This window comes from Podarcis erhardii, assembly GCF_964252035.2.
Source record: "Podarcis erhardii genome assembly, chromosome: 4".
In the NCBI taxonomy this organism is placed as follows: domain Eukaryota; kingdom Metazoa; phylum Chordata; class Lepidosauria; order Squamata; family Lacertidae; genus Podarcis; species Podarcis erhardii.
The window spans coordinates 5,236,731-5,263,270 of NC_138508.1; the positions used below are offsets into that span (position 1 = coordinate 5,236,731).

General features: G+C 48.5%; 1 protein-coding gene across 6 annotated transcripts in view; it reads left to right on the forward strand.

Annotated features, from left to right (window-relative positions):
- The first annotated feature begins 13,257 nt into the window (after positions 1–13,257).
- Positions 13,258–26,540, forward strand: part of LOC309340957 (disintegrin and metalloproteinase domain-containing protein 21-like) — a 37,737-nt gene continuing 24,454 nt past the window's right edge. Inside the window, exons 1-8 of one of the 6 annotated variants that reach the window (XR_014156143.1) lie at positions 13,258–13,538; positions 17,510–17,586; positions 19,295–19,356; positions 20,070–20,148; positions 20,970–21,046; positions 21,781–21,982; positions 23,237–23,305; positions 25,107–25,178. Coding sequence is in view for 5 of the 6 variants with exons in the window: in XM_081860268.1 (XP_081716394.1) it covers positions 13,409–13,538; positions 17,510–17,586; positions 19,295–19,356; positions 20,070–20,148; positions 20,970–21,046; positions 21,781–21,982; positions 23,237–23,305; positions 25,107–25,178 (768 nt within the window). In the remaining variant the exon portion in view is untranslated. Of the gene's footprint in view, positions 13,539–15,239; positions 15,310–17,509; positions 17,587–19,294; positions 19,357–20,069; positions 20,149–20,947; positions 21,047–21,780; positions 21,983–23,236; positions 23,306–25,106; positions 25,179–26,540 lie in introns of those variants that run through there. The other 5 variants (XM_081860268.1, XM_081860267.1, XM_081860270.1 and 2 more) reach the window with 5 other exon arrangements.

Below are 26,540 nucleotides of genomic sequence, written 5' to 3' on the forward strand. Positions count from 1 at the left end.
GTTAAATAAGATGGAAGTTTCGTTGGAGGTGTTAAGCCAAGGTTTATCGGCGAACAAGTGCTACCACCTGTCGCAATATTAAATTGTAAATCCATCTCTAATTTGTGAGTTGTAATTCTCTTGGCAGAGATTAAATCCAATTTTAATAGTTCAGATGGAGATAGTCCAAGGGACACAAGTTTCCCATGTATTATTTTTGCCCAGGGGCTAGGGAAGTCATCTCTCCAGAGACACTGTATCAAGTGGAGATTTGGAAGTTTATGCCATAATGCCAACCAGTAACAGAGGATGCATTTCCGTAATGTGGTTTCTAGGGATGTAACATTTAGTTCCAGTCGTATAGTAGTATTGCTTACACACCTGGGTAATTTTAGCAACCTTCTTAGAAGCTGGTTTTGGATTACCTCCAAATGGGTTAGATTGACAAAGGACCCCCATATTGGGATTGCACATGCTATTGTTGCAATCACCTTTGCCTTGAAAACGTTTAACACTGATGGAATATGGAAAGCCCCATCTGAGAAGAAAAAACGCAGTAGCGCAAAGGAAAGGGCTTTAGCTCTATTTAATACATATGCCAGATGGACCTTCCAGCCCATGTTGTGTTGGAGAAGGACTCCCAAGTACTGAAATTTAAAGACTTGGTCAATAGCTTTTCCGTCTATTCTCCAATTATAGATTTTTCGACTCTTGGTGAAAATTAGGACTTTGGACTTAACATGATTAATTGTAAGAAAATTTGATTTGCAGTAAACATCGAAATTTTTTAATGCCCTCCTGAGGCCAACTCTTGAGAAGGATAGGATCACTGTGTCGTCTGCGTAGAGTAGAAGGGGGCAACGATATTGGGCAAGACGGGGGACGTGGATCGTTTCTTGAGAATCTATCTATCATGAGCAATGCAGTTTTTGCTATTTCAACCCCTTTGGTCAGTCCTCTCATTCATACCCTCAGGAATAAGGAAGTGAAAAGTGCTGTGAAGAAGTTTCTTATCGTCAGATTTTTTTCCTTCATGGGCTGAAGATGGAATCTGTTCAGGCACTGCAGGCAGTGCTTGGGAATGACGCATAAACACCCCAGACATAAGTTATTGGTGACTAACTGATCCTGTTACTCTCAATGACAATTCAGATTGGGAACACTGGCTATAAAGTTGTCTGTGAGGAATTAAACAGCAGGCTGCTATAACAGTGTCTGGAACTTATCTACCATCTGATTTGTTTGTCCTGATAAACAAATCTGTTTATCCTTGCAGCTTTGCTTTTAATGTACACTGTGTATTTTCTACTTTTAAAAATACTTTTAATTATTTAAGAAAGGACATGCATTTCAATAGCATAGAAGCAAGAGAGAAAGAAAGAAAGAAAGAAGAAGGGAGGGAGGAAGCAAAAACAATTCAACAGGGTTAAAATTAAAATTCAACATAACCACAAAATGCAAATTTGAGTCATTTCAGTCACAATCCCTGAAAAGAATTATTATTATTAGCGGGAATAGTAATTTTATTTTTTTCCTAAATAAGCAATAGCTTGCCTGTTTAACATGATATGGTCCATACCTTTCAAAAGAAAATGATGCAGAGTGGAGAGTTGGTTATTGCAGCAAGATATAAATAATGCTATGAATAATAAGATCATAATTGCATGGAAGCTCAGCGGAAGCAAATCACTTGGGCCTTATGGCCATCTGAGAGTGAAGTCAGTGATTTGCAGCTTCTAGCAAAATCTCTTCTAAAAGAGAGGCTCATAGATCCAGAGAACAATCTAGGAAAGCCGATAAATAAAATAAAATAATAAATAAATACAGTGGCATCAATCTTGCATGCTCAACCACAGAACTGCCACAAGCATAGTAGAAAGGTGTGGAGGAATCCCTTTTAAAAGTAAAAGGGGCATGCAGGTGATACTAGCGACCCAATCCTTCCACCCTCTCATGACTTACCTTACCTCGCACGCAGTTATATGAATTCTAAGGCCATATATATATATATATATATATATATATGCAGGTTTTGGTGTCCTCGGGTGTCTTCCCGTGTAAAAGTTGGGGTGTCTAGGCGACGTTTCGACGAGGTCTCACTCGTCATCTTCAGGCTGGTGCTTTCGGCTTCTTGTTACTGGAACAGAGCAGGATCTCAGTGTTTGAGTTCCTATAAATACTGTAGAGGGGGTGTGGTGTATAGCCTCCAATGTTCTGGGCAGAGAGGAAGTTCCCAGGCTAGTGTGCCTTTTCTTCTTTTGTTCCTTAATTACTTGAGAGATATCTTGAGTGATTTCTTGAGTGATATCCTGAGTACCACTTAGGTGGGTCATTAGGTGTGGATTAGTTGCTAAAGTCTTTGTGTCTTGACCTCTTGAACTTTGTGAAGAGTTTTCCTGAGAAGATGGCTGTACTGTACTTAGTTGTGCTCTGGCTTGGCTTCATGTATAGGGGCGAGCTGTGGTTTTGTGGCTTGTGTCAGCCAGATCTGTGTAGGGATTGCAGGGGGGTGCAGCATCCGGAGGTGCCACCATGGATTGGCTACTGGATGGTGTCTGTAATTCATCTGTGGAGAGGGTCTGGGTTTGGGTCTGGTGTGGTTGATTGGTGTTGGCGTTCTGTGTGCCTCTGGATCTGGTGTCAGTTTTTGTGGGGAGGGCTAATTTCCAGATGTCTGGCAAGCGGGATGTGTCGTCACGCTTGTTCATGTTGTGAGGGTGTTTCTCTATCTCGATGGCTTCCATGATTATTCTCTTGTGGTGATGTTCCGTGTTAAAGAGCAATTTGGAATCTGCAAAATTAATTTCGTGTCCTGTTTCTTTCATGTGTTGGAAAAGAGAGGAAGTTTTTTCTTCTTTTTTGACGGCATTCTTGTGTTCTGCGATACGTGCATTTATTCGTCTGTTTGTTTGTCCAATGTACGTGGCTGGGCAGACTTTGCAGGGTATTTCATAGATCCCTTGGTTTTCCAACTGGATTTTATCCTTGGGGTTTCTGAGGATATTGGCTATTTTTTGGTTGGTGCAAAAGGCTGTTTTGATATTGTGTTTATGGAGGATTTTGCTAATTTTATCTGTAGTGCCCTTGATATAAGGAAGGAGGGCCATGCCATTGTTTTCTTCTGTGTCTTGGTTTTTGGGGGGTGTTTCCTTTTGGATTAGCTTCGTAATCCTGTTTTGCTGGTATCCATTGGCAATTAACACGTTTGAGAGATTCTGTAACTCAGTTGTCAAGTGGTCTTTGTCAGCCAGGCGTTTGGTTCTGGAGATGAGAGTCTTGGCTACGGAGTTTATTTGTGCAGGGTGGTGGTGTGATTGTGCATGTAAGTAGCGGTTGGTGTGTGTTTTTTTCCGGTAGATAGTGTGTCCTAGGGAGCCATCAGGTTTTTTGTAGATTAGGACGTCAAGGAAGGGAAGTTGGTTGTTGGCTTCTATTTCCATAGTGAATTGTATTTTGGGGTGTAAGTTGTTGAGATGTGTGAGGAAGCTATCCAGTTTTTCCTTCCCGTGTGGCCAAATTACAAAGGTGTCGTCAACATATCTGAGCCAAAGTTTGGGTTTGTGTTCTGACTTGTCTAAAGCATTGGTTTCAAAGTGTTCCATGTACAGGTTTGCGATGACCGGTGAGAGGGGTGATCCCATAGGTGCTCCTTCTATCTGTTTGTATCTTTGTCCATTGTGGATGAAGTACGTGTTGGTTAGGCAGTGGTTGGTCAGGTCCAAGATGTATTCGGGGGGATTGTATTTGTTTTGAATAGCTGTCAAGGCTTCATTAATGGGCACTTGTGTGAAGAGAGATACAACATCGAAGCTCACAAGTAGGTCATTAGGATGTAGGTTTTGCTTCTTTATTGTTTCTATGAACTGGAAGGAGTTTGGTACGTGTGAAGAGATGGATTCTGCATAGGGCTGAAGTTGCTTGGCGAGAAATTTAGCGAGATTTTGTAGAGGTGAGCCTATGGAGCTGACTATTGGTCTGAGTGGTGTTCCTTCTTTGTGTATCTTGGGGAGGCCGTAGAGTTTGGGGCATCTGGATGATTTTTCTCTGGGGATGATTCTTAGCTGGATTTCTTCACTGATAGGAGAGGCTTTTATTTTGGATTTGGTGGTTTTTTCCAGGTAGGTGGTGGGATCTGTTTTTATAGGTTTGTAGGCAGGATCTTGACCCAAACCCAGACCCTCTCCACAGATGAATTACAGACACCATCCAGTAGCCAATCCATGGTGGCACCTCCGGATGCTGCACCCCCCTGCAATCCCTACACAGATCTGGCTGACACAAGCCACAAAACCACAGCTCGCCCCTATACACGAAGCCAAGCCAGAGCACAACTAAGTTGTGCTGGACCCGGGGGAAAGGTACCGTGAGCGTAGTCTGAGTCCACGCGAAGAGGGGCGAGGTCCGAGGCGGAGAGCCGGGCGGGGAACAGGAACGCTGGAACAGGAGGCCGAGCAGGGTACAGGAACACCGGATGGTCAGGAACAGGAGGCCGAGCAGGGAACAGGAGCACCGGATGGTCAGGAACAGGAGGCCGAGCAGGGAACAGGAGCACCGGATGGTCAGGAACAGGAGGCCAAGCAGGGATCAGGAACACAGGAAGGTCCAAAGCCAACAACGACGTTGCTCCCGCAACCTGGGACCGGGCTGACTGGGCTTTTATCCTCTTCTAAGGCCAGGGGTGGTCCCGGCCCCCAGGAGCCCCGCCTCCTCTGGCCTTAAGGCGAGCACTCCTCCTGGGAGCAACCAGTTCCCTTCGCCTCTCTGCCCTAAGCCTCTGCAGATCAGGAGAGGCCGAAGGGCTACTGGGCCCTGGAGGAGGCTCACCTGTAGCCACTGAGTCCTCAAGCCCCTCTGGGGCCTGAAGGGTTTCACCTGGGGCCAGCTCCTGGTACTCTGCCACAGGTGCAGGCTCTTCAGCATCTAGGCCTTGCCCCAGTTCAGCCGGCCCTGGAGGCGGGGACTCCTGTGCAGGCTGGGATTCCTCTGGTTCATCCTCTGAATCGGAATCCCAGGCCATCACACCATCCCCCCTCCCAGGCCCCCCCCTCAACCGAGGGTCCGGACCCGGCTTGCCGGGGTACGTCGCATGGAACTCTCGGAGGCAGGCAGGTGCGTGGACGTTGGCCGCTGGTTCCCAGGAACGGTCCTCCGGTCCGTACCCCTTCCAGTCAATGAGATACTGCAGCTTTCCCCTGCGGTATCGGGAGTCCAGGATGCGTTCCACCTCGTACTCAGGCTCTCCCTGAACCAACACTGGCTGCGGTCGGGGACGGTTCGGGTGGAACTCGTCGGGTGGGGCCACTGGACTCAGAAGGGACCTGTGGAAGACCGGGTGAACCTTCAGGGTTGCGGGTAACCGGAGACGGAATGCCACAGGAGAGACTTGGTCCACGATAGGGAACGGGCCGGTGAATCGGGCGTCCAACTTCCGCGAAGGTCGAGAGGGGTGGAGGTGGCGAGTGGAGAGCCAAACCAGGTCACCGACGCGAAGTTCCGGCCCCACCTGGCGGTGGCGGTCGGCCTGGGCTTTGTACGCTTCCTTGGCCTGGTGCAGTTGCTCCACCAAAAGCTGTTGCTGGGACTGGAGCTCTTGAAGCCACTCCGTCACCGCCGGGACCGCGGATGCCGGCAGCACATCTGGAAACAGCCGTGGATGATAACCGTAACTGGCCTGGAACGGGGTCTGCTGGGTGGACGCATTCACCGCGTTGTTGTAGGCGAACTCCGCCAATGCCAGGTGGTCGACCCAGTCATCCTGCTGGTAGCTGCAGTAACACCGGAGGTACTGCTCCAGCACCGCGTTCGCCCGTTCCGTCTGGCCATCGGTCTGTGGGTGGTAGGCTGACGAGAGGCAGACCTCTGTCCCGAGGGTCTGGTGTAATGCTCGCCAGAACCGGGATGTGAACTGAACGCCCCGGTCGGACACCACGCGCTCAGGTAGGCCATGCAGGCGGAAGACATGCTGAAGGTACAGCTGAGCGGTTTCCTTGGCTGTGGGTACAGATGGGCAGGGGGCGCAGTGCACCATCTTGGTGAAATGGTCGGAGAAAACTAGGAGGCAGGTACAACCACGAGACGGGGGTAAGTCCACTACAAAGTCCAACGAAACCGTGTGCCAAGGGCGCGGTGGAACTGGCAATGGCTGAAGTAGGCCGGGGGGTCGCCCGGTAGGGCCCTTGGCGCGCCGGCAGACATCACAACCAGCAACGTATCGAGCCACGTCAGCCTTCAGGCGGGGCCACCAAAACTCACGACTGACCAGATGGGTGGTCCGATACCGTCCAAAGTGCCCCGCTGCTGGGGCATCATGGGCCATCCGGAGAACCTCCAGCCGCAGTGGCCCTGGCGGGATGTACAGACGACCGTGGTGCAGCAGAAGGCCCTGATGCAGGACCAGCCCCGGATACTGTGGGCTGGACCCTTCAGCCAGCTCCTGGAGTCGTTCCTGGGCCCAAGCGTCGACCCGCTGCTGTTTCCGCACCCGAGCCTGCAGTGGCTCTGCCTCCTGGGTGGCCAGGAATGCAGCTGGAGGTAGGATCGTGGTGGGTTCTGCTTGCTGTACCGTGTCTGAGTTGTCTTCAGGTTTCCGGGACAGGGCATCCGCCTTCTGGTTCTGAGAGCTAGGGATGTAGCGGATCCGGAACTGGAACCGGGAAAAGAACAACGCCCACCGGATCTGTCTTTGGTTCAGCTTGCGGGTGGTCTGGAGGTACTCCAGGTTCCGGTGGTCGGTTCTCACCTCCACCGGATGTCGTGCCCCCTCAAGATGGTGGCGCCAGACCTCAAAGGCCACCTTGATGGCCAGTAGTTCCTGCTCCCACACAGTATAGTTACGCTCCGCTGGTAGGAGCTGGCGGGAATAGAAGGCACAGGGTAAGAGTGGCGCTTCAGGTCCATTCTGTTGAGACAAGACGGCACCGAGAGCCGTACTGGAGGCGTCGGTCTCCACCACAAAGGGTCGAGAGGGGTCAGGATGTTGTAAGATTGGCGCCCTCTGGAAACAGGCCTTCAACCCCTGAAACGCCTCCTCTGCCTCCTTGTCCCAGGAAAACAGCGTCTTTGGGCGCAGTAGCCGGGTCAACGGGGTGGTGCGATGAGCATAATCTGCGATGAAGGTCCGGTAGTAGTTGGCGAACCCCAGGAAACGCTGTAGGTCCTTGCGGTTCCGGGGTGCCGCCCATTCTCGAACCGCTGCCACCTTCCCAGGGTCCATCTGCACCCCATCTGGAGAGAGCCGGTGTCCAAGGAAGTCCACAGTCCGCTGATGGAACTCGCACTTGCTGAGCTTTGCGTACAAACGGTGCTCACGCAAGCGCTGCAGCACGGTCCGGACATGTCCCTCATGGCGAGCCGGGTCACGGGAGTAAACCAGTATGTCATCCAAGTACACCACCACGTACTTGTCTAACAAGTCCTGGAACACGTGGTTGATGTAGCGTTGGAACACAGCAGGCGCGTTGCACAAACCGAAAGGCATAACCAAGTATTCGAACTGCCCGTACCGGGTCCCAAATGCTGTCTTCCACTCATCCCCGGCTCGGATCCGAATCAAGTTGTAGGCCCCCCGGAGGTCCAGCTTGGTGAACACCTGTGCCCCTTGCACCCGCTCCAGCAACTCTGAGATAAGGGGCAAGGGGTACCGGTCTGGGATGGTAATTTTGTTCAGGGCTCGGTAATCATGGCAAGGGCGAAGTTCCCCACATTTCTTCTTAACAAAGAGCACTGGTGCCGCGGTAGGCGAGGTGGAAGGCCTAATGAACCCACGCTCCAGGTTCTTGCGCAAGAAGTCCTGCAAAGCCTCGCGCTCTGGCTCTGTTAGAGAATATAAGCGACTCACTGGTAAGGGCGCTCCGGGCTGGAGGTCTATGCCGCAGTCAAAAGGCCGATGCGGCGGCAGCTGGTCTGCCCCCCGTTCCTCGAACACGTCCTGGTAGTCCTGGTACACGGCTGGGAGCGTGGGTGCTGCCTCCTCCGTGGGCGCGGCCGCCAGCGTCTCGGATTGAGCATGGGAACATGGGTCTGGGAAGTGCACAGTCCGTTTGACCCAGTCAATCTGAACGTTGTGAGCTTCCAGCCAGTCCATCCCGAGCACGAGGGGGAACCGGGGCATAGAGGCAATGTCCAAAGTTCGCAACTCCCGGTGCTGCTGGAGACACAGGACCAGGGGCTGGGTCTCCTGAGTAACGGCTCCTGAACGTAGAAGCCGTCCGTCAATTGCTTCCACCTGGACCGGTTCTGGCTTGTTCCGAAGTGGCACCTGATGATGGGCAGCAAAAGCAGCGTCCATATAAGAACGGGTTGCTCCTGAATCCACCAAAGCATGGGTAAGAATCCAGGGCCCACCTGGAGGGTATAAACGTACCGGAACCATAAGATGTTGCAAGTCCATTGGTGCGGGCCCATTCTGCGCTGTTTGGGACCCCCGGTAGCTAGGGCCATCAGCTACTGGGGGTTGGCGGTTTCCCTGCGGCTGGCGTTTCTCAGGGCAGGACCGAGCGTAGTGTCCACTTCCGCCACAGTAGAGACATAGATTCCCCTCCCGACGCCGCACCTTCTCTGCGGGGGAAAGGCGTGGCCGCACTGCCCCGAGCTGCATAGGCTCCTCCGATAACTCAGTTGTGACCGTGGGGCTGCCGGAAGAAACTGGTGCCGAGAACTGGAGGTGTCGTCGGCCCCGGGCCTGGCGACGATCCTCCATCCGGTCGTCTATCTGTAGACTCCGTTGAATGAGAGTGTCTAGCGTGGTGGGGCGTTCCATTGTGGCCAGCTGGTCCAGTATCTCGTCCGAAAGCCCTTCGAGATACTGGTCCCGCAATGCCGAGTCGTTCCAGGTCAAGTCCTGTGCCAACAGCCGAAACTCCGTGGTATATGCGGCCACCGTGGACTCGCCCTGTTTCAACTGCCGAATCGCCCGGTTGGCTTGACTCCCTTTCTGGGGGTTGCCGAACGCGGCCTCCAAAAGATTGCAAAACCCCATATAGTCTGCCAGCAAGGGGGAGTCTTGCCGGAGTAGCGGCAACGCCCACTTGGCCGCCTGGTCCTTTAACAAACTAATCAAAAAGTGCACCTTGGTGCGGTCGTCAGGGAAGTTCCGGGCTCGCCCCTGAATATACAGCTTGGCTTGGGCGAGGAACATGGGAAAGCTGGCCGGGGCCCCATCAAATTTCTCGGGCAAAGCCACTGGGTACTTGCCAGGAGCCGGGGCGTCGGCCCCAGGAGCCGGTAGGGCTTCCAAGCGCTGCTGAAGTGCCGTAACCGCGTCGCTGAGCTGCTGCACGGTGTGAGTCAAGGCCTGGTTCTTCTGGGCCAAAGCCACCAGCGCAGCCACCTGGTCAGCCATGGCCTCTGGCTCTTCCCGAACGCACCCCAACGAAGGGGGAGTGCGGGTGTGGCGGGAGCAAACTGTGCTGGACCCGGGGGAAAGGTACCGTGAGCGTAGTCTGAGTCCACACGAAGAGGGGCGAGGTCCGAGGCGGAGAGCCGGGCGGGGAACAGGAACGCTGGAACAGGAGGCCGAGCAGGGTACAGGAACACCGGATGGTCAGGAACAGGAGGCCGAGCAGGGAACAGGAGCACCGGATGGTCAGGAACAGGAGGCCGAGCAGGGAACAGGAGCACCGGATGGTCAGGAACAGGAGGCCAAGCAGGGATCAGGAACACAGGAAGGTCCAAAGCCAACAACGACGTTGCTCCCGCAACCTGGGACCGGGCTGACTGGGCTTTTATCCTCTTCTAAGGCCAGGGGCGGTCCCGGCCCCCAGGAGCCCCGCCTCCTCTGGCCTTAAGGCGAGCACTCCTCCTGGGAGCAACCAGTTCCCTTCGCCTCTCTGCCCTAAGCCTCTGCAGATCAGGAGAGGCCGAAGGGCTACTGGGCCCTGGAGGAGGCTCACCTGTAGCCACTGAGTCCTCAAGCCCCTCTGGGGCCTGAAGGGTTTCACCTGGGGCCAGCTCCTGGTACTCTGCCACAGGTGCAGGCTCTTCAGCATCTAGGCCTTGCCCCAGTTCAGCCGGCCCTGGAGGCGGGGACTCCTGTGCAGGCTGGGATTCCTCTGGTTCATCCTCTGAATCGGAATCCCAGGCCATCACATAAGTACAGTACAGCCATCTTCTCAGGAAAACTCTTCACAAAGTTCAAGAGGTCAAGACACAAAGACTTTAGCAACTAATCCACACCTAATGACCCACCTAAGTGGTACTCAGGATATCACTCAAGAAATCACTCAAGATATCTCTCAAGTAATTAAGGAACAAAAGAAGAAAAGGCACACTAGCCTGGGAACTTCCTCTCTGCCCAGAACATTGGAGGCTATACACCACACCCCCTCTACAGTATTTATAGGAACTCAAACACTGAGATCCTGCTCTGTTCCAGTAACAAGAAGCCGAAAGCACCAGCCTGAAGATGACGAGTGAGACCTCGTCGAAACGTCGCCTAGACACCCCAACTTTTACACGGGAAGACACCCGAGGACACCAAAACCTGCACTCCTGTACCTGTGAAAATCTACGAAAGCATATATATATATATATATATATATATATGTGTGTGTGTGTGTGTGTGTGTGTGTGTTCATAAATGTACATGCAAACACATACAGAAGTATATGAACAACGTGTCTGAAAGAGTACAGGAGAACAATCCTGAAGCCAATTTGACTCTCCTAAATTGACCTCAAGTATTTCTCTGCAAGGAGGAAGGAAATGGGAAAAGCTTTCCAATTGTCTTTGGACTGTAGGAGCTTAGACCTCCCTGTAAATACAGTCTGGCAAGTGAGCACACTATTGATATGTGTAAGAGATTCAGGAACTAAGTATTTGCCAACTCAGAGGAATGGCCAGGCTACCCAGAAAAGGCAGTCAAATAAGGCATTCTCAGGTATCCTGGCAGACAGCAAAGAAGCAATAGACTCAAATTTCTGCTGGGGACCACCTCTTTCTGTGCTGTATGTATGATGTTTTGGGGGCATGGTCTTGAGCTACAGGGGAGGCAATTTCAAAAGTCTATATAAGGGCTTGCATAACAATGTTCTCTCCTCCCTCCGGCGTGTGGTGAGGGGAGCACCCTGTCGCAACAGATCAATAAAGATCAGGCTTACTAGCTGCATTGCTTCTCAATATTCTCTGGTTGGCCTCTGCTATTTTCTCCTACTGATAGAGAACCTACATAAGGACTCTATACTATGGTTACCAGACATCCCTGTTTCCTGGGGACAGTCCCCGGATTTACAAATCTGTCCCCGGACAAAATCCGTCCCCGGAATGTCCCAGGATTTCATTTGATGTCCCCGGATTTATATTTTAATTGTTGTAGATTTATTAGTAGGGAATGAAGCGTGATTGGTTCCATGGCACAAGACACATTGTATGGGGACTTCTGGTGAGGCAAAATGGTGGGCGCCACGGCAGTGAGCAGCTCCTGAAACAAGCCAGAGCCAACTGCGCTACCAGGCTGGCTCTGGGCTGTGGAGACTGCCGCTGCCACCGCCACTGCCGAATGGGGAACCGGGGACACCCAGCATGTCAATTGGGGGAACTGCTGACCCCCCCAACCTAAATCAAACCAGGAGCAAGAGCGTCTGGCCACCTGGCTGACTCTGGGGCCAGGAAAACCCTGGAGCCGATGCAGGGAGAAGGAGGAGAGGAGAAGGAGAAGGAAGAGAAAGAGAAAGAGGAAAGAAGAAAGAGAAAAAAGAGGGGAGCCCTGACCTTGCCGCGTCGCCGCTGAGGACGAGAGGTAGGAGAACACCAGGAGGGCAAAGACACATGGCTGATCCCAGGCCTGACCCGAGCCTACTCCATGGCGGCTAGCGCCCCGAGAGAGCAGGCTGGGGCCCAGAGGAAGGCCACGCGACAGAGGAGACCACAGAAGAGAAGATATTACTTCTTGTTTATTTATTTTTAACAACTTTTTTTTCTCTTTCCAAAAAAAAAAAAAAGAGAGAGAGAGAAAGTTGTTGCCGGATCATTTGAAAAAAAAATCTGACAACCTTACTCTATACGCACTGGCGGAGGAAGAGGAGTGGGGGGGGGGCGCACCGTCCCCAGTAGGGTGCCATGGCGGCTGTTCCCCCCACCCGTGCTGGGAGCCCCGCTCTGCAGGCAGAGCACCACGCCCCCAAGACGTGAGCCACGCCCCCATAATACCCGCCAGCCCCGCCCCTGCTTGCTCTCCGCCCTCCAGTGCCGGAGCATGAAGCTCTGTCACTGTCTATACGGGCCCTTGGGTGCCCAAGGGAAAGGAGTAGGGTTTTTTTTCTTATAACACACACCATGAAGCAGATCACAGTGGGGGTGGGGGTGGTGATATTATTATTATTTTATTATACCTCACCCAACTGGCTGGTTTTCCCCAGCCACTGTGGGTGACTTACAGCATATCTTTTGTTGTTGTTTAGTCGTGTCCGACTCTTTGTGACCCCCTGGACCAGAGCCCGCCAGGCACTCCTGTCTTCCACTGCCTCCCGCAGTTTGGTCAGACTCATGTTCATAACTTCAAGAACACTGTCCCACCATCTCGTCCTCCGTCGTCCCCTTCTCCTTGTGCCCTCCATCTTTCCCAACATCAGGGTCTTTTCCAGGGAGTCTTCTCTTCTCATCAGGTGGCCAAAGTACTGGAGCCTCAGCTTCATGATCTGTCCTTCCAGTGAGCACTCAGGGCTAATTTCCTTAAGAATGGATGCGTTTGATCTTCTTGCAGTCCATGGGACTCTCAAGAGTCTCCTCCAGCACCAGAATTCAAAAGCATCCATTCTTCAGCCTTCTTTATGGTCCAGCTCTCACTTCCATACATCACTACTGGGAAAACCAGAGCTTTAACTAGACGGACCTTTGTTGGCAAGGTGATGTCTCTGCTTTTTAAGACGCTGTCTAGGTTCGCCATTGCTTTTCTCCCAAGAAAGCATATATATAAAACAGTAAAACACTGAACATTAAATTGGGCTGCCATATGTCTGGATATTCAACAAGTTGTTGGTTTTTGCTTTTTGAAATATGGTGGTCCTACATTAAAGAGGAAGGGCACACCAGGAAGTACCTGGAAAGGGGCGGAGTCGGGAGCCGAGTGACAGCTTGAGCTCTAAAGGGGTGGGGCTTGGAGCAGCTGCAGCTGTTGCTAAGGTTTTATTTGGCACACTCTGCGTTGTTGGGCGGAGTGGCATTTGGCAGGACCGGAGCGGATTGGTGCCTTCGTTGACTTTGATTCTGAGGGGGCAGGATCCGAGTGCTCAACAAGCCAACCAAAGAGCTGGGAGGGAGGGACTCGAAACTGAGCCCGCTTGCTATTGGAGCTCTTGAGTCTGAGGAGGCAGTTTGAGTTTCGAACGGTGCAATGGGGGCTTTGAGGGGGCGGGCCTCCGGGCTGAGTGGCAGCGGAGAGCTTGGGATGCTGAAACCAAATGACAGTTGGACCACTTGAGGAGGGAGGAGGGGAATGTTTTGGCAGGAAATGGCTGAGGAGAAGCTGCTCAAGGCCTTGACTTGGTTTTCCCCACAGAGGCTGGGGATATTTTGCTCTGAGGTGGTGCTAGAGATGCTCCTCCTCCTTCTCCTTCTTGGAGCTGGTGTGTTTTTCTTAAAAATAGAATAAAATCCCATACCCTCAGTATAAAGGGTGCCTCCTACAAAGCAGGGATGAGGAACCTCTGTGTGGCCCTCCAGATGTGGCCCCCAGGTCCTGTCATCCCTGGCCAACAACATCTGGCAGGCACCAGGTTCCCCACCTGCTGCCCTGTGGAGGTGGGAAGAAGCCGAATGTTGGAAGAGTCAGGGCAGAGGAAATAAACTCCTGATTTGCGCAGTTCAGCTGTGGAACTCCCTGCCACAGGAGGCAGCGAGGGCCACCAACTTGCACGGCTTCCGAAAGGGTTTTTAGACCAATTTGTGGAGGGGGAGGCAGCTATGGATGGCTGCTAGCCGCAACGGCTGAGCTGTGCTTCCCGGGTTGAAGGCAGCAATGCTTCTGAATCCCACTTGCAGGAAACTGCAGGAGAGGAAACGGGTCTTGCGTTCGAGTCCTGCTTGCGGGTTTCCCACTGAGGCCCCTGCTTGGCCACTGTGAGAACAGGATCGTGGACTAGACGGTGGATTATAGTTTGGTCATTGTTTGTTGTTAATTGTTAAGAATGAATTATAGTTTAGTAATCATTTACGGTAATTGTTAAGAGTGGATTGTTAAGAGCTGATATTTTGAGAGTTGGTTTTATTCTGCACTATTATATCCCAATGGATTGTTGAATGTTGCTTTATTTGATATAATCTCAAAGTTAGGTTTTTATTATGACTTTTTTGGTATTGGATCTGATTGCTATAAGATGTGTGGTCTTTTGCTGGGTATTTTCTTGTTTCCTCAGCTTATAAACCACCTTGCGTATAGTATGTGATGTAGAAAATTTAAATGAAACGAAATGAAATTGGCCTGATCCTGCAGGCTCCTCTTATGTTCTTATGAATGGGCTGCTGCTGGGATGGGGGACAGTCAAGGCTATACCCTACTTTTCCGTGTATAAGACTAGGGCTTTTTTTTAATTTAAAAATTATGTTCAGAATTGTGGGTCGTCTTATACACGGATACAGTTTCCCCCCATTTTCTCAATTTGGAGTCCCCCAAAATGGGGGGGGTGTTATACACAAGAAAATATGGTAATTGTAAATGTATTTTAAAACTTTTGTTGGAAGCCGCCCAGAGTGACTGGGGAAACCCAGCCGGATGGGCGAGGTATAAATAATAAAGTATTATTACCGTATTTTTCTGTGTATAAGACTAGGGTGTTTTTTTTACCAAAAAATTAGGTTTCAAATTGGGGCTCATCTTATATATAGGTAGTGCTGAGGAGTGTTTTCTTAATTTGGAGCCCCCCAAAATAGGGGGCATCTTATGCATGGGGGCGTCTTAAACACGGAAAAATCCAGTATTATTATTATTATTATTATTATTAAAAATACGAGGACACTTCATTTCCTTCATTCCTCTCCCTTCCTCCATGGGGCTTTCCCTTTGCACCTCAGCAACGGCACTCGATTCTTTGCAGCTGAGCAACCAACAAATGCTCAGGTGCTCTCAAGATGCAAGTTTCAGCTCCCGTGGCATTTCCTTTGGCAACTGGAAGGCCTTGGGCCAAATGTGTGCTAACCGGCCCTCCAGCTGCCAGCCTAGTGTCATGATCTGGTTTATGGGCGGTCGAAGTCCCAGCTGAGGACGTCGGGACAGGGGGCAAGACAGCGGGGTGGGAGCAGGAACGGGAGTCCGGAAGCCAAGGGTCTGAGGGTCAGAGAGCCGGGAGTTAAGAAGCCAAGGGTCCGAGGATCAGGAAGCAAGGAGTCAAGAAGCCAAGGGTTTGAGGATCCAGAAGCAAGGAATCAAGAAGCCAAAGGTCCGAGGATCAGGAAGTAAGAAGCCAAACTCAGCAAGGCAGGAAGTGTGTTGCTGTGGCAAAGAGCCAAAGGGAAATGCTGACCTTATATCTCTTCCCGGCTCTTGCCACCAAGTGCTGTGAGTTACCAAGTGGCCTCACCTGTGTGGCCTTGCCTTGCCTTTTGAGAACAAACTTAGGAAAGCCCCAGTCCTACGAAGCCTTACCGGTCACAGGGCCTGGCTCCTGCACGCACTCCTGACACCTAGAGGCAAAGCGGCGTGAACAAAGTAGGCTTGCGGCAACAGAACGTAGTAGCAGAAGATGGAGACCTTCCTTTGAGGAAGACCTTTGGCTGGCTGGCCCTGCAGTCCTTTGTGCAGTTGGACTGCTGGAACAAAAGGAGTGAAGCAGTACAACCATGTAGAGGATTAAGCCATTGCAATTTGTTTGCACATGGGGCTTCCTTTCAAGATTTCCTGGAAACTCCAAAACAGATACTTGGCCAGGTCTTAAAGAGGTCTTACTCAGCGACGGAGGAAGCCTCTTGGACACCTGGGGCGGTGCACCCATAGGGGTGGGGCAAACCACTCATAGGGGCATAGGGATGTGGCATGGTACCGATAGGGACATGGCATGGTGCCCATAGGAATGGCCCATCCTTTTGGGCACTCTGTGCGTCCCACCCGCTGCCTCCCCCCCAGCTGTAGGGCAGTTGAGGCCCCACACCACGCCCCGTCCTTATGGGCGCCGGGTGTCCCTATTGTTGCGGTGGCGTTCCACCCACAGGGGCAGTCAGCGCAGTGATGATCCGCCCAAGGGGGATTTTGTCATACCCCTCCCAGGGATGATACCCAGGGCGGACCGCCCACACTGCACCCCCTTTCTCCGCCACTGCTCTTACTGAGCTGCCCCTTCATTTCAGGAATCAGGGTTTGATAAGTATTTCTGATAAGCTTTAAATGGCTTGCCAGCTGAAAGACTGCTTCCTACCATGCCAGCCTTCCCAATCCTTATTCCTAGTCCTTTCCTCTGTTATCCTGAAGCACGTGAAAGTAAGGTAGGTACCCACTTAGAGTGAACAAGGATCAGGCAGACACAGCTTTGGAGAAAAAGAAGGTGAGGTTTTATTGCTGAGCAATAAGGACCCAGTTGGAATCTCTTCCAAAGAACTGGGACCCCGAGAAAGACAAATCCTGAGGTCTTTATACCTGAGCAAATCACAGCAAATCACAGATCATGAGACAGTCATGAGACAGTCATGAACGCCAGCGCAAATTAGCCAATTAGCGTGCTTCTTGCCATGTTTACGGCTCCTGGTCAAGTGCAGAGTTCTACTCCCAACTTCTGCTTTCCGTCGTCTGCACAAATGATGCACAATGATGCACAATCTGACCTTTTCCCTAGTTCTGACAGAACAGGGAGTTTTGGAGTTTTTGTGGTTTGGCCCTTCCTGTTCTTGTGGATTATTTTAGCCTGCATTTGAGGGGGATTTTATACCAGTGTCTCTGATTCATGTCTTCCCCTTTGTTCAGGGTACAAGGATGTTTCTAGGGGAAAGGTCAGTTCTAAAGTTGCTGTTCCAAGCAGTTTGCAGTTAGCCAAGGCAAAAGCTTTCCTTTGATTCAAAATGGATTATAAAAATACTGTAAGCCCTGATTATGTGTGAGCATATGTGAATATATTGATTACTGATAACTGATTATATGAATAGCATAAGGGTAGCCCTTCTTTCCTTGCCTCAATCCCACCATCTATAGTCACACATGTGGTGGCTGGAGCAGGCCAGGGCACACCATCTGTGATAATTCTTCCTTGGGCAGGTCCATCTTGCCCCCTCTGGTGTCATTCTGGTGCCATGCCTACAGTTGGCACCAGACAGTTTTATTTGCCTTGGCTTTAACAAAATAAACAGTCTAGCTAAGATGGCTATAGGTTTATCTGTTCTGCTGAATTTCACAGGCTGTTTTTAATAGATTTTTTTGCTGCTTACTTTTATCTATTCACTTGTTGATTTTCATGTTGTTGCTTTAATTGCTATCTCTTGTTTTATCATGCTGTTGTAAGCTGTCCTTCACTGAAAGGTGGCATCAGAACCTTTTAAATAAAATTTGCCGCCTGGAGATCTAAGTACAGCTAAATTTGGCTCCAAATGTTGATTTCACTGTTCTGTTTCTTTGTAGGTTTTGTACAACCAACACAAAGATACATTTACTCTGAAGTAATAGTGCCAAAGCGGCTGGAATCAAGGGGTAGCAAAGTAATTTTCCTTTTGAATAGCATTTGAGTTGCTCCAGATATTTCTTAAAACTTAATTTCTTAAAATGCAATCAGTGATCTAGTACTTACTAGACCAGAGCTTTCAAAACTTTTCATGTTGGTGACACACTTTTAGACATGCATCATATCGTGACACAGTCATTATTATTAACATTTATTGAATTTATATATCGCCCTATACCTGGGGGTCTCAGTAATTCAGTTTTACTAGCAAACCGGAGGTTCAAATAAATCCTTTTCCAGCTCCAGGAGGAACATGGGGAGTGTCTACACGATACACACACTGCAGCGTCGCAACACATAGTTTGGAAAGCTCTGTACTAGAGTTTGGTGTGTGCGTGATATATACTATACTCATACTCAGACATATACATATCTTCTTTCTTCTTTGGTGTTCACTCATAGCCGAGTAAGTTTGTCTTCCATAATTCTGGACCCACACGTCCTTCCACAGTGGGGACATAGGTTTCTGGGCGGGAGTTGATCACGGTGTAGATTTGCCACGCGTGCCTTCCTCTTGGCACGTTCTCCCTTTCGACCTCAGTTTGAGTGTCTTCAAAGCCCATGACACCTTTGGTAAAGGCTGTTCTCCAATTGGAGCGCTTGCAGGCAAGTATTTCCCAATTGTTGGTGTTTATACTACATTTTAAGGGACGCGGGTGGCGCTGTGGGTAAAACCTCAGTGCCTAGGACTTGCTGATCGTAAGGTCGGCGGTTCGAATCCCCGCGGCGGGGTGAGATCCCGTCGTTCGGTCCCAGCTCCTGCCTACCTAACAGTTCGAAAGCACCCTTAAGTGCAAGTAGATAAATAGGTACCGCTTTATAGCGGGAAGGTAATGGCGTTTCTGTGTGCGGCGCTGGTGCTGGCTCGCCAGCTGCAGCTTCGTCAGGCTGGCCACGTGACCCGGAAGTGTCTTCGGACGGCGCCAGCTCCCGGCCTCAAGCGAGATGAGCATGCAACCCTAGAGTCGGACACGACTGGCCCGTACGGGCAGGGGTACCTTTACCTTTACCTTTATACTACATTTTAAAAGATTTGCCTTGAGAAAGTCTTTAAACCTCTTTTGTTGACCACTGGCATACATACATACACACTGATGGAGTTCATTGCTTGTAGAATATTATTTTTCTATTTTAATTGCTGGATGGCTGTGAGTTAACATTTACTATACCTATCTCCCTGACACAGTCTCTAGTCTGACATGACTTCACCTCCCTTTCAATCTTATTGGAGAGTTTGGGAAATTGTGCCTTGGCTGTTTCCAGGCCTGTTCTTCTTTAAATCACAATAGCATAATCTTGCTGAAACAAGTTTGGAGAAAGGAAAGGGGAACTAAAATGAATTCTTTTCTTCTCTGTACAAACACTAATTTTTAAAAAGTAACAACAAAAGATAATCAGTGTCTGATTTCCCTATCAAAATTTATTGCTAGTTTTGACATCATTTGCTCCCAGAATGTGGTACATAGAGGTATAGTCAGAACACTGATAGACATGAATAGGTCTAATCAAGTTTACAACCAACTGATTTATATAAATAAGTACATAACTGTTAGATTAAGCTTTTCTCATAAGCTCCACCCTCTCCAAGCTTGAACACATGATAAATTAAGAGTAAATTCTCAGGGAGGATGGTAATGAGAATTAATTAACTGTTCTGTATTCCCCCCCCCCTTGTCTAACTTTAGACAGATATATCTTATATTATTAAAATGGAAGAAAATGACAGAGTTGTTCATCTTAAACAGAGGTAAGTGGCGGCATCCATTGATAAATTGTTGAATGTGCGACTTCTGACCTGTAGTGGTTCTAGGGGTTGCTCGTGCGTAAACCGGTGCAACACCTGGCTGGGTTGCCTGAGTGAACCCATTCTGTCCGGACAGCCACTCACCTGTGGCTGTCTCAATCGCTGGCAGAATCCGTCAGTGGGCGTTTCCTGAACTTCTTCCAGCAAAGAAGCTCTTTGACGCCTAGTCTCCTCCTACTCTCTCTGCGTGAAAGCCTTCTGTGCAAGGAGGGCGTGGGCAGCGGAGGACCCCTACTCTCCCCGCTGGTCTCAGGCAAGGAGTCATGGGACCGCCTCGCCGATTCCCCCATCTGCCCGCCTTCTCCACTGGTGCTACGCTGATTTCCTTCCTCAGGAGATGGGCTGCCTCTCCCCATCCCGGGACACTCTCTGGAACCCCTCCGGAGCCCGCTCTCTCCCTCCGGCCCTGATGGCAGTTCCCTGACATGACCCAAGAGGCATTCCCTGTAGATGTGGAAGACTACTCTCTTTTTTTCTTATTAAGATATAATATAAGAATAAGATGTGAAAATAGAAATGAAAGTTTGAGCCCATCGCTGAACAAAGTAACTTTCAGAGGAGTAGCTATCTTAATCCATTGCAGTACTTTACCATGCCTCAGAGATTGCAACTAGCCAACTATAATTCTGCCATTTAATTTATTTTAAAACTTTCAGATCTTTTATAACTGCAAATATGCCTATTTATACATATAATGTGAAGGGAGACCGGATTGCAGATTATCCATATATTCAGGTAAATTTTATTCCATATGCACCCCAATAGTTTAAGGCATTAGGAAACATGTGCCCATTTTTTAAAAAATGGGCATGTGAAAATGTAATTTTTTTACGGTAAATTCTGAAAGTTTATGTAGAACTCAGTTAGATTTATTTTCAGTGTCTGGAGTATCAATACTTCTGGTTGAAACCCAATATCTTTTTCAAACTGTTCTGCATTTTGCTCCTTTTACATTTTTTAATATGTAATTGTTTTTAACTGTTTTTATATATGGAACTGTTTTATATACAGTGGTTCCTCGCAAGACAAAATTAATCCGTTCTGCGAGTCTCTTCGTCTAGCGGTTTTTTCGTCTTGCGAAGCACGGCTATTAGCGGATTAGCGGATTAGCGCTATTAGCGACTTAGCGGCTTTTAGCAGCTTATCGGCTTAGCGGATCAGCTGATAAGCTGCTTAGCGGCTTAGAAAAAGGGGGGAGGGGAAAAAAACCCGCGGGAACTCGCAATACATTTTCGTCTTGTGAAGCAAGCCCATAGGGAAATTCGTTTTGCGAAGCGCCTCCAAAATGGAAAACCCTTTCGTCTAGCGGGTTTTCCGTCTTGCGAGGCGTTCGTCTTGCGGGGCACCACTGTATATCATACTGTAAATCGCTTCAAGATGCCTCATGAGAAGTGATTCAGAAATAATAATGTGTGGGTTTTATGATGAATCACCTGGATTTGTGCAGGATGTCTAAATTATTAACCCTGAACTGAGCATGGTTCAATCATTTTGTCAAGCTGTTCTATTCAACTTCATTTGATTTTTTCCCAAGGATGTGTATTTGGTCCTTGCAGGATGACTGCTATTACGGTGGATATGTAGAAGACGCCTTAGACTCTCAGGCCTTCCTCTCTACCTGCTTTGGGCTTTGGTAATAAAGATTTTGGGGTAGAACTGAAAGAGAGCTATATACCATGAGCCTTAAGTTGTGAATAATTGTGCCTCTACAGCTATTCTCAGAGTAGATTTTATGCAGACCTCTCTCCATAAGAGTTGGGTAAAGCAACTGTCTAAGTTTAGTTTAGTTTTCATTTCTTGTATATGCAAACACAATGATAAGGCACTGTAGAAAGCAGGCAGTTTTTGGGACCCAAGACATACTTGTTATACCTTCAATTCTAAATATATTATACTTTCAATTCTAAGTAGCAAAATAACATCAATTCTTAAGGAGCTATATGATGAAATGATTCAAATTATGAATCTTCCAAGTACATGGAATGAAACCTCATAGCAATATACATAAAGTTGAATGCCACAGGCTGTTCTCCATCTTAAATGTGGATTATAAATTTTTGGTAATTATAACGGCAAACAGATTAAACTATGTTATAGGGCAGTACATCAATGAACATCAAAGGGCTTTATTAGGGAAATATCTCTCAAAGATAATATACAAGCCATGATAAATATATTAGACAATGCAACCCATACAACAAAACCTACTGTTCTATACTGAGTGGGAACTCACCTAAGCTAAAATTTGATTGGGCCAGCCAGATAAATATGATCCAGGACCATCAATTGCCTTTCCCTGGCTTAATGCATTTGCTGATTTGTTGACCCTAAGTCTCTGTCTTTTGGGTTTCCGCCCCAACCCCCCAGGGGACATGTGCAAATTGGGACTTTATGCTATGAAATTGAACCTATTGAGAATTCTTCCACATTTCAACACCTTATTTATCGAAAGACTCCAGAGGACCTTGAACCGTGCAGAGGAATAATTGAAGATGGAACATATTTAGGAAGTGAAGCTGGAGAAATAAGAATAGTTGACAGTGATGGCCCAATTCCTTCTGCCACGGGAGTAAGTAGTTTTTGGTTTTGCTGAATCCATACATTAAATTGATTTTATGTACCAAATGTGGCTTAAATATTCAAAGCCTAAGATCCTTCTTCCCTGTTTGGGTATGTAGAAAGATATGTTCCTGACTGCTGGTAGAAGGGAAATGGAAAAGCGCGGTTCCCACCATCAATTTTGATAGTTTCTGCCATTCCACATTGCTGCTTGGTGGGAAATAGATATTGGTGACATCCTCTCTTGCTGAATATGTTGCTCTTTGAAAGAGAGTAGGGATGGAAGTCTTAACTGGGAAGGATGTGGAGTGTGAGCAGGGGCACCGACTTGCCCCCCACATTGAGGGGGCCCGGCGTCACATGACATATGCACAACATCATGCGCTGCGTGGGAGGTGCCAGGGGGGCCGTTGCCCTGAGCGTGCAATCTGGGGAGATGCAAACCAGGTGCCCCCTGCAGAGATCCCCGTTGCGCCCTGCCAGCGGCAGGGGCTGAAGAGCACGGAGAGTGAAGATGGCCCTCTGTGCCTCGCCCCCGCCAGCACACAAGCGCAATCGGCAGTTGGGGGATGGGGAGCTCGGAGGGTGTGTTTGCAGGTGGGAGGCTGATCTGTTTGGGGGCCCCTCAATATTGGGGGGCTTGGCCCCCTACCCACAAATATTAAGGGGGACGAAGCCCCTTCTACCCTGTATAGTTGACGCTCCTGAATATGAGAAAGGAGAAGAAGGGAGACGATAGTGTAAGTTAGGGGCACATTTGGTTATTGTATCTGCAGAAGAAACGTTTTGAAAGAGGACGATCTCTAACACTTAACATACAAAGTTAAAAACAGTTTAAAACAACATTTAAATGTTTAAACTTTTTAATACTGCATTTTCAATTGTTGTAACCTGCCCTGGGAACTTTGAGTTAAGGGTATGTAATAAATTAAAATAATAATATTATTCATTTCAATCTATTGTTGCAATTCTTTTGTTGCATACGATTGTACTTTTATTGTAAGGGTGATTCTTAAGTTTGGTTCTATGTAAGCCACCTAGATAACTTCTCTTATCGGGTTATAAATAACTAAACCAATAAATTTAACTAGGGTAAAGGATGGATGAAATAGAATTATTGGGGTAAGAGCTTCTAGCTGAATAATGGGTATAGTTGTTTATTGTAAGGTTAATTTTAGGTGATAGGCCTGTTTAGGTTTCTTCTAAAGGAATATTCATGGTACATTTCTGCAATGAAACTTTGTTATATGTATTTTTTTTCCAGTTAGATGATCTTGAATATGACCTGCCTATCAGATATCTAGAATATTATGCTGTTGTTGACAAAAGCACGGTAAATGTTGCCACAGTAAATGTTGCCATATTTATTTACTAGCAGCCTCATATTTGGTGTTGCTCAGGAGTTCTGAGACCAAAATATCAATGCACTTTTTAAAAGTTTGATGTCCACTGTCTTGAGTCAAAATGTTGTCCAACTGTATCTAAACATAGAGAAAAACCTCCTAATGCAAAATTTTGTTATATATTAAGAGGTGTACAAATGCATATCAAACAGACCTTTCCACCTTAAAATATATGGTAGGCTTATTACCACTGTTTATATCCTGCCTTTCATGATATAAATCATGCCAAAGTGGCTTTCGAGTAACATATGTATAGTAATACACATGCACATATAAATACACTAAGGCAACAAACACCACTATTGCCTCATTACGTGAACATCACAACACACACAACAAACACCACAACACACACTTAACTAGCTGTAAAGTAACATAAACATGATATGTAATAAAACTGTAATTTTAATCGTCATATCAAAAAGCACAGTTCCTGATGGCAACATATAATATCTTCTATATGTACAGTGGTACCTTGGGTTACAGACGCTTCAGGTTACAGCTCCGCTAACCCAGATATAGTACCTCAGGTTAAGAACTTTGCTTCAGGATGAGAACAGAAATCGTGTGGTGGCGGCGCTGCGGCAGCAGGAGGCCCCATTAGCTAAAGTGGTACCTCAGGTTAAGAACAGCTTCAGGTTAAGAACAGACCTCTGGAACAAATTAAGTTCTTAACCCGAGGTACCACTTTATTGGTAGCGTACAGTCCAAGGATTGTCAAGTCCAAAGATTACAATGCAGTTCCTGTTGGCAACGCCATTTCATTCTGATATCTTCCTTCTGCGTCATCCTATGTCTGAAAGTGTGACAAACGGAACCGATTAGTAACAAAAGGCAGCTAATAGTAGAATAGTTGTCAGGATACACCCTTGTTTCACCCATTGGGCTTCTTCAGCGACAAGGTTACCAGGAAATTCCTCAGTGGGTTTTAGGGGTTGCTTCTATATAAGCATAGTTTTAATGGTTATTGACATTGAGCATCTTTGACTGGCAACTTCTGCGTTCCTGAGGACTACTTTCTACTGAAAAAAACCTACTGAGGCCACCTCACGAGAAGAGAAGACTCCTTGGAAAAGACCCTGATGTTGGGAAAGATGGAGGGCACAAGGAGAAGGGGACGACGGAGGACGAGATGGTGGGACAGTGTTCGCGAAGGTACCAGCCTGAGTTTGACCAAACTGTGGGAGGCAGTGGAAGACAGGAGTGCCTGGAGTGCTCTGGTCCATGGGGTCACGAAGAGCCGGACATGACTAAACAACTAAACAACATTGTGTGTGTTGTGGTGTTCATATACATACACTGACACATACACCCACCCCCACACCAATCAACATAAATATTACAGGTCTCTTTCAAGTTTGTTTTCAGGACTACAGACTTCCAGTTAAAACATATTGAGAATTTGAGTTATTAGGATGTGTATAGTTATCCTTGGCTAGCTAAATGGAATAATCAGGATACCGGTAGTTTATTGAGGGGGGAAATTATATTACTAATTTCAATAGTTGTTGAAAGATGCATATATCCCACACCTTTTTTTATATCGATTGTAGTTTCTAATAGTATGGAGTATTTGTATTCATTTAGAATCTTAGGTTTATGAAACTCTCAACATACGATATTTTAATGAAAATTATCCAAAGGAGTATTAATGATGAGGAGGGAATTTGAATGCATCTGAAGAACCCATGTCATAGTTAAACATTTTGTCTTTCATTTTCTCTCCTTTAGTTTATTCTCAATCATCGCAATGAAACTCAGTTAGTGTTGATAATGCTTCGTATGATCTCTGATGTCCACAGCGTGAGTATATTTTATAAGACCTTTTCTGTGAATCTCATGGAGAACTGATTGCTGCCCCAATGGAAAACAAATCAGATTGTATCCAATATTTTGGTTTAGCTTTGATTGGGGAGTAGTGTGTCCACCCAAACACAAATGGTAGCAGCAAACAGGGGTGTGTGGTCCGCCCCGGGTGTCATCCCTGAGGGCGTGTGTCAGAGCTACCCCAAGGTCCCAGCTCACAGAGGACCAACGCCAGGTCGTCGTTATGTACAAAAGTCTTTATTGAAGTTCAGTTTCCATTTCAAAGCCGCAGCGCGCAGCTCTACGTCTTAAACCCTAGACCGTCGAAGTCCCGTCTGAATCTCCTCCCCCCTGACACCAGTTTAAGATCCTAGCCCTGCTCCACCTCTTCCGCTGCTCTCTCCTCCTCTGGGTCCTCCTGCCCGCTGGGGCATTCCCCTTTCTGGACTCTTCTGACGCTGAGTCGCCTGACTCCTCCCCCTGCCTCCGGCGGGCTTTAGGACCTGGTTCCCAGTCCTCATTCTCTGCTGTCCCGCGCTCCTGTACATTTGAACTTGCCTCTCGCGCCAACCCAGTGACCTTCCTCCTGACCGTTACACTGCTTCTGTCACTGCTTCCCTCTTCCGGGAGGCTTGCTGGACTTGACCTCCCCTCCTTTGCCTGACTCTCCGATGGAGGCGTGGTCATCCCTGACTCATCTTCTCTCCCTGGTGGGGGGATACGCTGGCCCCGATACCTGGGACTCTTCCCCCCCACTATGCTCTGGTGGGGAAGCTGGTCCTGATTTCCAACTGCTGCTCTGGGAGTCCCCGCTGGCCCCTTGCTCCTGGAGTATCCCCCTTGGGAACCCCCTTGCCCTGGCCACCGGCGCCCCCTTCTGTGAATCTTCCGATTCGCTGGAGAGGCTCATGGAATCTCTCAGGCCACTGTCATCTTCTCCTACGCTCCCCTCGGATTCTTCCCCTTCGCTCTCCATCTCCTCCCTTCCCTGTGCTTCTGCTCTTGAGCCCCTGACAGCGTGTATAAATGGCACACTGTGGGGGGCAGCACTTACCGCCTGCAGCGTGCCCAAGCCACACGCCTCTTCTGCGAGTGGTGCGGTGGCTCAGGGCCCCACACTGCCTGAAACAGCAGTGTGGGGCTTGTGTCCGCCAGGCGGACTCGCCGCAGCACTTCCGTGCACAACTTGCCCCGCCAATGCCGCTCCGGGTGCCGGGGCAGCTAGCTACGCCCCTGGCAGCAAAGATGGGCCTTAGGATCTTTCTAATTCAGGTCTCATTACACACAGAAATGTGATTTTCTTCTGGATTTGTAATTAGAAATCTAGTTCATCAGGTAGAGTTCTTAATGGTTGTTTGG